At 42.2% G+C, this 13,687-nt stretch overlaps 1 protein-coding gene across 11 annotated transcripts in view; it reads left to right on the top strand.

Moving 5' to 3' along the window:
- Positions 1 to 2,346, top strand: part of TTC3 (tetratricopeptide repeat domain 3) — a 136,380-nt gene extending 134,034 nt beyond the window's left edge. For all 11 annotated transcript variants that reach the window (XM_073231375.1, XM_073231369.1, XM_073231372.1 and 8 more), the window contains one exon: positions 794 to 2,346. In XM_073231375.1, the coding sequence (XP_073087476.1) occupies positions 794 to 868 (75 nt within the window). In that variant the 3' untranslated portion in view covers positions 869 to 2,346. The remainder of the gene's footprint in view (positions 1 to 793) is intronic.
- The last annotated feature ends 11,341 nt before the right edge of the window (positions 2,347 to 13,687 follow it).

Genomic DNA, 13,687 nt, shown 5'->3' with positions numbered 1-13,687 from the left:
ATCAACTGCATTGGTGCTGAAATTCCAAACAAGATGTTAGTTTTTTGAAAGGTGATTTCTCATACACATTGTTAAATAGATATACAGTGCAACAGTTTGTCAGTTTAGTGCAGGATATGAAATAAGTTTTAACATTTTAGAGGAGAAAAACTAAACCTAATTAGATCCCATATTATGCCTGATGCTGGGAGATTCTGGCTTGTATCTTTCTGAGATCTGTTGGTAACTGTTTTGGCATTTTGGGTGCTGTGAGTGTTCATGCTAAACCCCTGCTGCTGGGTTATAACAGATCAAGTCTCTGGCATGTCAGTTAATTAGTTCCTGAGAAAAGGGATAGATACAATAAACTCCCCAGAAGGGATCAAGACAGCTTGCAAAATCTAGTACATGGCCTGTCTCCTCAGGTAGAGGGGTTTCGTGCCTGGTTGCTCAGACCAAGACCAGGCAGTATGGGAATGGGTTAAGAACTGGGTGAGTGAGCTCAAGGGCCAAGAAAATGCCAACTGTGGAAGTCAAGGCATCTGAATCACCAGACTGGGACCAGAGAGGGGAGAAGGTGGGGAGGGCAGGTCAGGTTGGAGCCCAGAGTTCGTGGGTCAGATTATGAGGCAGGATCATTGGTTCTTGAGGCTTGGTCCACACTCCTGCCCTGCGTAGGCATTGGGTTGGGTGACTACAGACCCCACCAAGCCTCAAGGTGAAGTCATCCATGTCTGCCAAGTGGCAGCACAGGAGCACTAAAGGCTCCTTGTGCTTCTAAAAGCATCAACTGATTTCATTTTCTCCTTTTCAGTGCTTTAAGCAGTGGCTTAAAGGGCAGAACGCTTGCCCAGCCTGCCTCAGTCACGATCTCCTGTCAGAAGACTAGCCTGCAGCTTCCAGAAGAGGCCAGCCTGCTATTCTAGGTAGACACACTTCACTGAAGAGTCATTTACTGGTTGTTGAATTGGAAGAATAACAACTTAGTACTTTTGGTATAAAAGGCAAACATTTGAAGATTCTTTGCACTGTGTGTCACAGTGCTGATGAATGGAAATCTTTAGTATAGTTTATACTGTTTCCCCACTCCGATTAAACACTTCAATAATAGTCAAATAGTGGCTAATAAAATTATGTGTAACCACATTATTATGTAATTGGGGCTGCTTACAGAGGTAATCCGAGGTGGAAGCTGCTTTTGGAAAGTACTGTGAACACCTCAAAGCAGTACTTGGATTATAACTATTCTTGACCTATTATAGTGCCCCAGGTTAAATTTTTGTGTGACAGTCAGTGTTCCTGAAAATACACTTACGTTTTTCTTCAAAGCTTCTGCATTTAAAAAATGGGCTTAAGCAAACCACATTTTAATAATTTGTAATCAATGTTAAATTACTGGCTGGTGTAGACCAAAAGATTCAAATCTCCTCTCCATGAAACATCATGTGATTTGATTTTTCATTTCATTTATTTCCCCTAGAAGATCTGTAAAGTGCTTATTTTTTATTTTCTACAGATGTAATCTGTTTTTGAAAATCGGTTACAAAATGCTTTCTTATTACTATCAGCTAAGATGTTTTTGCCCCTGAGATCAAGGCTACATACTCATCACCCTACCCCAAATTTGGAATACCTTACTATTCTCATTAGTGGCATTTATCTTTCTTCATGAGTTAGACAACAAGTCTCTGGGTGTCTCTGTCTAGCACACAGCAGGCTCTGTGGGGAAACAGTTACCATCACCCCACCACCAAAAAGAGACACTTGTGTAATTGGACAGTCCTGAGGTGTCCGTGTTAAAATTGTTCTGTGTTCAATGTTCATGTGAAATAATGCATGCTCTCTTGTACTGTAGCCTAGAAAAAACTGTAACTGCATTAGAAACTTGAAAAAGTATATATCTTTAGTGACTTATAGACAATAGTTAATATAGAAACATGAATTCTGGACACATTCCATTTCCTTCAAACAATAAGTATCAAAAAACGTTTCTCAGTGCGTTCTCTGTTTCCCAGAAAGCTCAGAGTCCAAGCTCATGAGCTGATTTGGTTGCCCTCCTCTGCTTTGGTTCCCATGAGTTTTGATGTCATGGTGACTTAGTCCATAGAAGCTCACTCCATTTTTTGAAGCAGATTCTCCATGCAGGACCCTAAAACATTGTCTGCATGTTCGTGACGAAAACTGAAACCTTGTCGAGATTAACTGTAGGTGGTAGAGACCAGTTTGTGGCATCAGGTACAAGGGAAAAGAAGAACAGCTGGAGAATGAGAGAACATGGTTTGTACATAACTTCAAGCAAATACTTGTAAACATGCCTTACACGTGTCCTCTAAGTGTCAAAATAAAGAACAATCTAAAATAAAATAACATGTTTACTGTCCTCCTTGTACATTCTTTCTCAATTTTTAAAAAGGACTCTCCTGGAAAATTCAGGACGTGTATATTATGGTAACATTTTTAAGTGACTTCGTTTGGAAAGAAGAACCATGTTATGTCCAAGGAATCTAACCAAGCATCTTAGGACATTTTAGAACCTGGATCAAAACTTCCTTTATGTCTAAGTAAAGGTTGCTAAATTCAAGTTCACAAAATAGACTATTTAAATTTATGAATGGAAAGTTTATGCAGAGATGATAAGAGTGTTTACTATTCTGGGCTAAAGTAAGAGATTCTTCATATGAATAATTACAAGAATGTTGAAGTTAAATTGCATTCCTCAGTATTTTTTTTTTTGAGACATTTGTGGATTCATGGACTGTTGAAGTTGATCAGTATTGAAGAAAGTCAGTACTATCAGTATGTGTTTATAATCTGATAGCATTTAATTAAAATAATGTATAACGTAAAGCAATGACTGTTCCTAAGAGTTGAGATTATTTTCCCTATGGAAAAGCTTATGTATGCTATAGATAATGGATAATCCAATATAAAATTGAAATGGTGCCCCAGCAATGAAAAATGTTGATACATTTTTAAGGTAATTTCAAAGACTGTATAGTGGAAGCGGGTGGGCCAAATGATTGACCATAACACTGAGCAATGAAGCTGTTCTAGGTGGTTTTTCAATCGGATGACCCTCTCTGGAAAAATGGATTAAAGGAAACAGAAGTAATAATAGCAAAGGTGGAAGTGGCTTTCATCAGCATGAGGTACTTGCTGATGAGGCTGATAAAGCAGACAGTAAACTGTGTGGGGATGGCTTGTCAGAACAAGCACCAAAACATCTCCAAATGACCCTTCATGGAAGAAATGGGAAATGCATTCAGGGGTTTTAAACTGTAATCAAACTTAATTAATAAATGTTAATCAAACTTTATTAAGAAATTAATTGTAAAAAGAATTGATCACCAGACATGTCTGATCTCTTTCGTATTTTCTCCTGTTCACTGATGAGATCTGAGAGATGTCTGCCCTCATGTAGCCTATGCCTTAAGTGCTTTGCTAAGGATGCGGCAGGGCATGGAAACTAGTGAAAGCTGGTTTCAGGTGGTGAGGAGGACTTTGGAGAAGCATCACGGAAAGTATGTAGATTATAGTAAGATTCTTGTTCAGTATTTAGCATAGTGCCTTGCACATAAACCCTCGTAAAGGGGGCAAGTAATCATTATTAAGATTCGGGCCAGGGAATTGCACAGGGAGAGTTTACTTGTCCTGTGTGTAAGAAAGGCTTTGTCAGATTAGGAAAGACATTTCCTCTGTGTAGCCTAGACTGGAACGCGATCAATGAGGAGAAGATCAAGAAGTCAAGTCACCTCAAGGTCATTTTGAAAATAGCAGCTTTGTTGTTGAAACCTCCCTGAGCTGATTTTGGAGACATTGTTATTATACAGCAAAGGATAATTTTGCCTGTGGCTTTTGCAGATTACCTAGGTGAGCAGTTTTGGGACAACTGTTCAGATGAGTTTGGGTTTAGGACCAGCAGTCTCTGATTGGCTTGCTTGAGGGATTTGAACTGGAGCGTAGGAGGAGGGGTCCAGGCAAGGCTCATCTCTGGAGAAGGCCTGTGATCCCAACTGCTAGATTTGGAGCGAAAACTTCTCATTCACTCCATCATTGCCTCCAGATTACATTGTCTCTTCATATTTCCCTTTTAAGAGTGAAATGAAAGAAAAAAAGATAAAATATTATTCAGCAAAAATGTAAAAATTAAACAACTAGTAAACTACAAAACCCTAATGAGATAACCGTCAATAATCAGAAGAACTCTAACTGCATTAAGAATAATTTTGGAAATACGTATAGAAAAAAGTGAACCTTGGTCTCACACCATATGAACATGAATTCCAAATGGGTCATGTTCCTAAATATGAAAAGTAAAACAAAGCTTCTACAGAAAACATTGACAATCTTCCTGGCCTTGGAATAGGCAAAGATACATGAGGATACAAAAAGCACTAATCAGAAGGATGAAATTCTAATAAATCTGATATTACAATTAAGAACTCCACCAAAGTACCAGTGAGATAATGAAAAGTCAAACCACGCAGTGGGAGAACTCCTGCAAAGGACTCAGGAATATATAAATAACTGTTACATATCAATAAGAAAAAGATAACATATTAGAAATAATCAAAAGATTTGAATAGGCATTTCACAAATATCCAGATGGTTAACAGGCATTTTTTGATAACCAGATTTGTTCAATGTCCATCATCAGGGAAATGCTAGCTAACCACAGTGAAATACTAACTAGATAACCAACAGGATGACTGAAATTAAAGACTGACAATACCAAGTGAGGATATGGAGCAACTAGAACTTCCATGCACTGATGGTGGGAGTGTGAATTGGTGCCGCAAGGATAACAGTGCTTACCGAAGGTAGTATTGTAGAACCCTATTGACACCATCCCACTCCCACACATACACTTAACAGAAGTGTAGACAGTATTACAAGTACTTTCATACTAGCCTCATTCCTAATAGCCTCAAACTAGAAACAACCCGAATGTGCATCAGCAGTAGAATGGACAAATTGTGGTATATCCATACAATGGAGTCATAATGAAATGAACGAACTGCGGGTACACACAATACAGATGACACTTATAAATAACACCAAGCAGAAGGAGCCCGACAAGAGAAAATGTAATTGCATTTATGTGAATTTGAAGAACAGGAGATGACGGCGGGAAAGGCCAGAGTTGAAGGTACCTCTAAAATGATGCTATTGCCAGGGAAGGCGCATGGTGTTCCACCAGGGCTCTGGAATTCTGTATCTTCAGGGGAGTGATACTTACTGTTAGGTGTTGTTTGGAAAATTCATGGAGCTATACATTTAAAATGTATGCCCTTTTCTATAGTGTTTTCAATACATTTAAACAAAAAACAAGTTAAAAAGTATAAACCTGGGCCCAGGAGACAGGGATTCCTATGGTCTTGGACAAAGCCCCTGCAGCTTTGTATACAGCCCTCACAACTGTCAGACTGAATTCCCACCCGTGGCCCAGAGTGGCTGAAAAGCGCCCCCCGTGGAACTGCTGAGCCAGCCTCTTGCCAGCTCCTGCAGCCTCTCAACAGTGACTTCAGCCAGTCATCATTTCTTCAGAAGCTGCTTTGTGTGGTAATGAAGAACCTGAGCCTGATGTAGATTTATTGCCACCGAATCAAGAAGGCAAAGACCACCCCTGCTAGGAAGGTGATGCAGGTTGTCTTGCAATTGCCCGGTACTGACTGGCAAGAGGGACCATCTGCTTCACAAGGCCTGCGTCACCATCCTTCTCGGCCCTGACGCAGGTCTGGCATGCCAGAGTCAGCTCCCGCTGGCCTCAAGAACAACAGCCGATTGTTAAGCTTTCAGGAATTTTGCAAGCTGGCTATTCAACACAACTATTATTGAAAACTGAATTATATAAATTTTAATTAAATAGTATGAAAAGCAAAGACAGTTACTTCCTGATTACTACAGTTGATTATTATTTATGCTTTGGTGTACGTAGTGTTTGTATGGTGGAAATAACTATAGAATGGGATTCTGTGCATCTCTTCCCAACTCTGTTCAATGGTGGAGGTATTTACACAGCAAAAATGGGCAAATGCTACATATCAAGACACCCCCCTTCCACTACCCCCTGCCCCTGGAGAATCTGTGAAGGTAGGGGTTCTCTGTAGGAGAAACAGCTGGTGTGAGGGCACTGGAGGCGCCCTTTATGCCTTTCTCAATGGCAGTTTCACATGCACAGGGACTAACAAACCCTTCTGAGATGGTTCCTGCTGGAGGAGTTCCTTCCTGCTGCTGTTCGGTGAGGGCCCTCCCTCTCGCTGTCAGGGCTGCATTCTGTCCACCCTGCAGTGTCTGGGGCACGCTGGCCCAGAGACAGACCCAGAGTCTGTTGAGTCAGCTTCTTTGTAATTCCTTCTCATCCCCTCCCAGCAGCCACTTTGTTCCCCCAACACTCGTGGCCCTGCTGCAGGTCCTCTGCAAAAAAACAAGGAAGGCAGCCCTTCCTGCCTGTGGCAAAGCCCTGTGTCAGGAGCATGCAGGTAAATCCAGAGCAGGTGTGCTTCAGGGGCATCAAGCAAGAAACAACCGTGAGGATGACTCCAGGCCGGAGGCAACTCATCTTACCTCCCCGCAGGGGGAACAGGGCTTGGAACTGGGCCAGCCCTCGATCTTGCCACAAGAGCCTGCACAACAGAGTGGTTGGTATTCATTACCCAGGCTTCTGTGGCAGGACACTTCAAAAAGAAAGGTTTGCTCTTTCTAACATGTGTTTTTGTGTCAAACAGAGATGTCATTGTTTTCAGCAAATACCTTGGGACTTGAGTGAATAAATACCATTCTGTTTTCTAACTCTTTTTGCCCTCTACTTTTCAGATGTTATGTATAAAGGCATTTTGCCTAATTCCTTCAGCCCTCTATTTCAGCTTCTGTTTATTTGGTGTGATAGAAAGGTCTTAATTTAGATCTCCCTGCTACCACTTCCAAGAAATCTGCCACCAGCTCCAAGCTTCATGTCCTGAAGTGCCACCCCATTCCGATGGGGTGAGCCAACAGCCTCCGAAAAGAGAAAGCAATTTGAACAGATGGACATTGTGCATCCGGACGCTGGCTGCTGCCCCAGCACCAGCAGGACTCCTGCTTTTGCTGGGGACTCGGAGGCCACGTTGCTTTTGCTTCCTGTTTCGAAACTACCCACAACCCCTGAATTGGCTAAACTTTTGGAAGCTGAGGCATAGCACTTTCTACAGCCCTTCCCTGTTGGAGACATGGCCATCCAGTCCTGAGTCCTAGACTTTTATGACACTGTAGAGCCTACATCTCCCTCCCCTCCTTCTTACCCCACTGGGGACCTCTCCTGGGGGATGAGCCTCATCCCCCACTTCCACCTCACATTTCCGGGAGCTTCAGTGCAGTCCAGCTGTTTGGTGGGCTGCTGAACCCCAATACATCCACAGTTCATTTGTTCACTCAGTCGCTCATCAGATCTGTACAGGCACTGTTCTAGGGGCTGGAGGTGCAGAAGGGATGGGAGACCTGGCCTCGGCCTCATGTTCCAGTATAGGAGACTGGCATCAACAATGATAGTAAAATATACTGCATGGAAGTGGTAACCTGGAGAAAAACGGAGCTGGGAAAGGGGTGAGGCTGTCTATGGGAGGGGAGGGAGTCACAGTTTTAGGTCAGGGAAGGTAACATTTGAGGGCAGCTTTGAAGGAGGCCGGGTAAGGACCAGTGGACGTAAGGGAGAAGGGTAGGGGTAGAAGAGAGAAGGCAATGCAAGAAGGCCCATGTTGCCTCTCAATCTGGATTGTGCAGAGGTGGGAGGTTCCCAGAGCAGAGACAGGGCACTTGGGGTGAGGGGTGGGTTTGGGGGTTGGGCCTGAGGCCCCTGATGTGGAGGCATTTCACCATCTCACAGGCAATATAACTTGCTTGTTCTATGGTGGACTTAGAATCACAAGGGACTGATCCCCAGACCAAGCAGGGGGTGTTCCTCGAGCAGCTTCAGGAATTGTGTTCTGTCAGTTTCCTAACTGAGCCCCTGACCCACTCCCATTCTCTAGTCACTTGAAATTGTGGACCCAGTCAGGCCCCACACAGCTACCTTCAGTGGATCCGCCCTGCATGGCTGTGGGTACATATGTGGGCCTACACATCCCGGGCCTGAGTCCCTTTGCTCACAACCATCCCCACCCTAGTCATCAGCACCTTCTCACGGTCCCTCCTCACACCTGGTCTCCCTGTAACCCAAGCTAGACCCTGGCCTGCAGCAGCAGCCCCTTCAGGTGCCCCCACTGTGGGCTAAGATGCTGGGCCTCCCCTGTAATCCTGCCCTGCCTCTGCTCCCTACATCATCAGTAGTGTGGCCTTGCTAAGTCATTCAACCTCTTGGAGCCTCAGTTTTCATATTCATGCAGTGAGGATTGAATGAGTGCCTTGCACATAGTAGCTGCTGAGTTAACAACAAAAAGCCCACCCAAGCTGCACAATAAGAGCCACATGTTGCAAACCATCTATCTCCCAAGCTCCATCTGACCTTCCTTGCAACCCCTCAACACAGTCTCCGCCCTTCACTATCTCCCAACATGCTTTTCATGAGCAACCGCTTCTGGAATGAAGTAAAATGTTCTGGCTGCTGCACTGAATGGTGACAAACATCGCAGCTTTAATTTCCCCATGGACCCCACAAGGTAGAATTTTTACCCCATTTTACAAATGATGAAACCTGAAAGGTTAAATAACTTCCCCCAGGTCACATATCTGGAAAATGTCAGGATTTGCCCCAGCAAAGCCGACTCACTGAGGGAGCCATTTATCTGCTGGCTACTCCTTCCTTGTCAGCCAAACATCTCTAGTTCCACTGCCACCCCAAAACCTCTGACCTTGTAGGCCTCAAAATTCCTTGGCTATCCCAGTTCACCTGCTGCATGTACCCACACCCTGCTGCAGTGGGGATCCCTTTGCTATTACCTGGTGAGCCACACCAGTGGTGCCCCATGGCTACGTGGCTTTCTCCATGGTTACAAGGCTACAACCATTGGATTACTCATGTTGTTGGGAAGAGAAACACGATCTCTTCACTAAATCCCTAATCTCTTCTCATCTGTGGGTGGGAGCCCAATCTGATGTTCTTGGAGCCCACTGATTTATGTTCTAATTAGGCCAGGCTGTTTTGCCTTTAGTTTTTTTCTCAAATTTTTGGTTGCCTTTTTCTCTTTGTTCCTCTCTTTTTCACTGTTGTGGCTGTAGCCTACTTTCTCGGTCTCTTATCCAGCTTTCATCCTAGAATTACCTTTATTGCTATCCTGGATTTGACCCACATCTTTCTCAAATGCATGATTTTCTCTTAGTTTACAACCCTATTTTGCTGGAGTACATACTCCAGAAGCTCAAAGAAATAACCAACACTGTATAAAATAGCTGAGGTCCAAATAAGGAGCCAACTGAAATGTGGCAAATGGCAGTAAGCAATGAGTATATGGTCAGTCTTACTTGCAGCCACTTTAGTGGATATGTCGTGGAATGTCTTTGGGACGTTTGTATTTTCGTAAGAACTGATGTTGACATCTTTTGTTGTGCTTTCTAATCCGTATGTCTTCTTTGTTGAAATGTCTATTTAAATCTTTGATTCATTTTAAAAATTGGGTCATTTCTTCTTATGATTGACTTGTAATAGTACTTTCTATATTCTAGGTACATGTCATTTTTTTTTTTTTGAGAGGGCATCTCTCATATTTATTGATCAAATGGTTGTTAACAACAATAAAATTCTGTATAGGGGGGGTCAGTGCTCAACGCACAATCATTAATCCATCTCAAGCCTAATTCTCGTCAGTCTCCAATCTTCTGAAGCATAACGAACAAGTTCTTACATGGTGAACGAATTCTTACATAGTGAATAAATTCTTACATGGTGAACAGTACAAGGGCAGTCATCACAGAAACTTTCGGTTTTGATCACGCATTATGAACTATAAACAATCAGGTCAAATATGAATATTCATTTGATTTTTATACTTGATTTATATGTTGATCCCACATTTCTCCCTTATTATTATTTTTATTTTTAATAAAATGCTGAAGTGGTAGGTAGATGCAAGATAAAGGTAGAAAACATAGTTTAGTGCTGTAAGAGGGCAAATGTAGATGATCAGGTGTGTGCCTATGGACTAAGTATTAATCCAAGCTAGACAAGGGCAGCAAAACATCCACGGATACAGAAGCTTTCTCTCAAAACGGGGGGTGAGGTTCTGAGCCTCACCTCTGTTGATCCCCAATTTCTCACCTGATGGCCCCCCTGCGACTGTGCCTGTCTTAGGTTGTTCCTCCCTTGAGGAATCTTACCCGTCTCTGGCTATCCAGTCATCTTCCGGGGCCATACAGGAAAATGTAAAGTTGGTAAGTGAGAGAGAAGCCATATTGTTTGAAAAGGTTAGCTTTTTACTTCTTTGCAGATTTATGCCCTGTGGCTTCTATGCCAGCACTTGTCTCGAGGTATCTTTACCACCTGGAGGAATTACGATGCTCGGTAAATTCAATATGAGGCACGAATTCTATTTAAGGGTTGTAATTAGGAAGGAAGAAGAAAAGCTATAGAGGTAGCATATGGAAGAAAACATGGGAGGATTGATTATTTCTTTGACATATCTTCTTGTAGAGTACCTTAAGCATGTATAGGTTTTAAACTACTAAATAACTTACGCACACATATTAACATAATAGGAATATGGTGGCATAAACTAAGCAAATCTATAATTACCAGCCATCTCCAGTGAAGCCAAGAAACCCAGTTAGGCACCCTAGGCATTTGTGAAAATTTGTCTATGATATGATGGATATTCTCCAACTGTACTTGAACAGTCTGAGAGAAATCAGACAAACTAAAGCAACCCATTTCTGGGATCTGTTCACATCCCATATGTTCTTTTAACCGTAGATAGTCTATAGTCATAAGATTTTGGAGTGCTACAACTTGCACCCTTCCCGACTCCTGGTTGAGTTCCAACAGTACAGATCTGGGCAAATTCGTTGTCTCACTGTATGCACATGCCAGCCTAGACATCTCCCTCCTCATTCCAATTGCAAGTCCAGGAAACAGTGGGGTGGACGCAGCCACAACCGCAGCATCGTCCGGATCCCTGTGGGGGCTTTTTGATGATCGTCCCACAGCACAAGTCCTCCAGAGAGTGCTGATGCCAGAAGCTCCTCCTCATATCGTATCTTAGTTCATTTTCTGGGTATCCAAGCTAGGCCTTGATCTTCTGCATAGAAACAAACAGACCCTTTGCCCAAACTTTGACATGCCCTCTATACCACTGTGCAGAACTCATTGGAGGTCAGCACACAGGAACTTCTTTTTTTTTTTTTTTTTATTAAGAGAAAGGAATATTATCAGAAAAGAGTAGCTCCATAGCTGATCATCTGACACCCTTTAAGTGATCAACATTAAGGATGTATAAAGCATGCGTTGATCTTTGATTTACCAATAGTCTTATCCTATCAAGGAGTAATCCCCCTTTTCTTTCTTTCTTTCTTTCTTTCTTTTTTTTTAATCATGAATTTCATCTACACTTACATGAAGAATACTATGTTTACTATGCTCTCCCCTATATCAGGTCCCCCCTAAAAACCACATTACCGTTACTGTCCATCAGCTTAGCAAAATGTTGTAGAATCACTACTTATCCTCTCTGTGTTGTACAGCCCACCCTCCCCTTTCTCCCTCCCCCCCATGCATGCTAATCTTAATACTCCCCTTCTTCTTCCCCCCCTTATCCCTCCCTGCCCACCCAATCCTCCCCAGTTCCTTTCCCTTTGATACCTGTTAGTCCATTTTTGGGTTCTGTAATTCTGCTGCTGTTTTGTTCCTTCAGTTTTTCCTTTGTTCTTATACTCCTCAGATGAGTGAAATCATTTGGTATTTCTCTTTCTCCGCTTGGCTTATTTCACTGAGCATAATACTCTCCAGCTCCATCCACGTTGCTGCAAATGGTTGGATTTTTCCACTTCTTATGGCTGAGTAGTATTCCATTGTGTATATGTACCACATCTTCTTTATCCATTCATCTACCGATGGACATTTAGGTTGCTTCCAATTCTTGGCTATTGTAAATAGTGCTGCGATAAACATAGGGGTGCATCTGTCTTTCTCAAACTTAATTGCTGCGTTCTTAGGGTAAATTCCTAGGAGTGGAATTCCTGGGTCAAATGGTAGGTCTGTTTTGAGCATTTTGATGAACGTCCATACTGCTTTCCACAATGGTTGAACTAATTTACATTCCCACCAGCAGTGTAGGAGGGTTCCCCTTTCTCCACAACCTCGCCAACATTTGTTGTTGTTTGTCTTTTGGATGGCAGCTATCCTTACTGGTGTGAGGTGATACCTCATTGTAGTTTTAATTTGCATTTCTCTGATAATTAGCGATGTGGAGCATATTTTCATGTGTCTGTTGGCCATCTGTATTTCTTTTTTAGAGAACTGTCTGTTCAGTTCCTCTGCCCATTTTTTAATTGGGTTATTTGTTTTTTGTTTGTTGAGGCGTGTGAGCTCTTTATATATTCTGGACGTCAAGCCTTTATCGGATCTGTCATTTTCAAATATATTCTCCCATACTGTAGGGTTCCTTTTTGTTCTATTGATGGTGTCTTTTGCTGTACAGAAGCTTTTCAGCTTAATGTAGTCCCACTTGCTCATTTTTGCTGTTGTTTTCCTTGCCTGGGGAGATATGTTCAAGAAGAGGTCACTCATGTTTATGTCTAAGAGGATTTTGCCTGTTTTTTTCCAAGAGTTTAATGGTTTCATGACTTACATTCAGGTCTTTGATCCATTTTGAGTTTACCTTTGTATATGGGGTGAGACAATGGTCCAGTTTCATTCTCCTACATGTAGCTGTCCAGTTTTGCCAGCACCATCTGTTGAAGAGACTGTCATTTTGCCATTGTATGTCCATGGCTCCTTTATCAAATATTAATTGACCATATATGTTTGGGTTAATTTCTGGAGTCTCTAATCTGTTCCACTGGTCTGTGGGTCTGTTCTTGTGCCAGTACCAAATTGTCTTGATTACTATGGCTTTGTAGTAGAGCTTAAAGTTGGGAAGTGAGATCCCCCCTACTTTATTCTTCTTTTTCAGGATTGCTTTGGCTATTCGGGGTCTTTGGTGTTTCCATATGAATTTTTGAATTATTTGTTCCAATTCATTGAAGAATGTTGTTGGTAATTTGATAGGGATTGCATCAAATCTGTATATTGCTTTGGGCAGGATGGCCATTTTGACGATATTAATTCTTCCTAGCCATGAGCATGGGATGAGTTTCCATTTATTAGTGTCCCCTTTAATTTCTCTTAAGAGTGACTTGTAGTTTTCAGAGTATAAGTCTTTCACTTCTTTGGTTAGGTTTATTCCTAGGTATTTTATTCGTTTTGATGCAATGGTGAATGGAATTGTTTTCCTGATTTCTCTTTCTATTGGTTCATTGTTAGTGTATAGGAAAGCTACAGATTTCTGTGTGTTAATTTTGTATCCTGCAACTTTGCTGTATTCCGATATCAGTTCTAGTAGTTTTGGAGTGGAGTCTTTAGGGTTTTTTATGTACAGTATCATATCATCTGCAAATAGTGACAGTTTAACTTCTTCTTTACCAGTCTGGATTCCTTGTATTTCTTTGTTTTGTCTAATTGCCGTGGCTAGGACCTCCAGTACTATGTTAAATAACAGTGGGCAGAGTGGGCATCCCTGTCTTGTTCCCGATATCAGAGGAAATG

The sequence above is a fragment of the Manis javanica genome, chromosome 3 (assembly GCF_040802235.1).
Source record: "Manis javanica isolate MJ-LG chromosome 3, MJ_LKY, whole genome shotgun sequence".
Taxonomy (NCBI): Eukaryota; Metazoa; Chordata; class Mammalia; order Pholidota; family Manidae; genus Manis; species Manis javanica.
The sequence above is the reverse complement of the archived record's forward strand: the minus strand, read 5'-3'. Positions and strand labels throughout refer to the sequence as shown.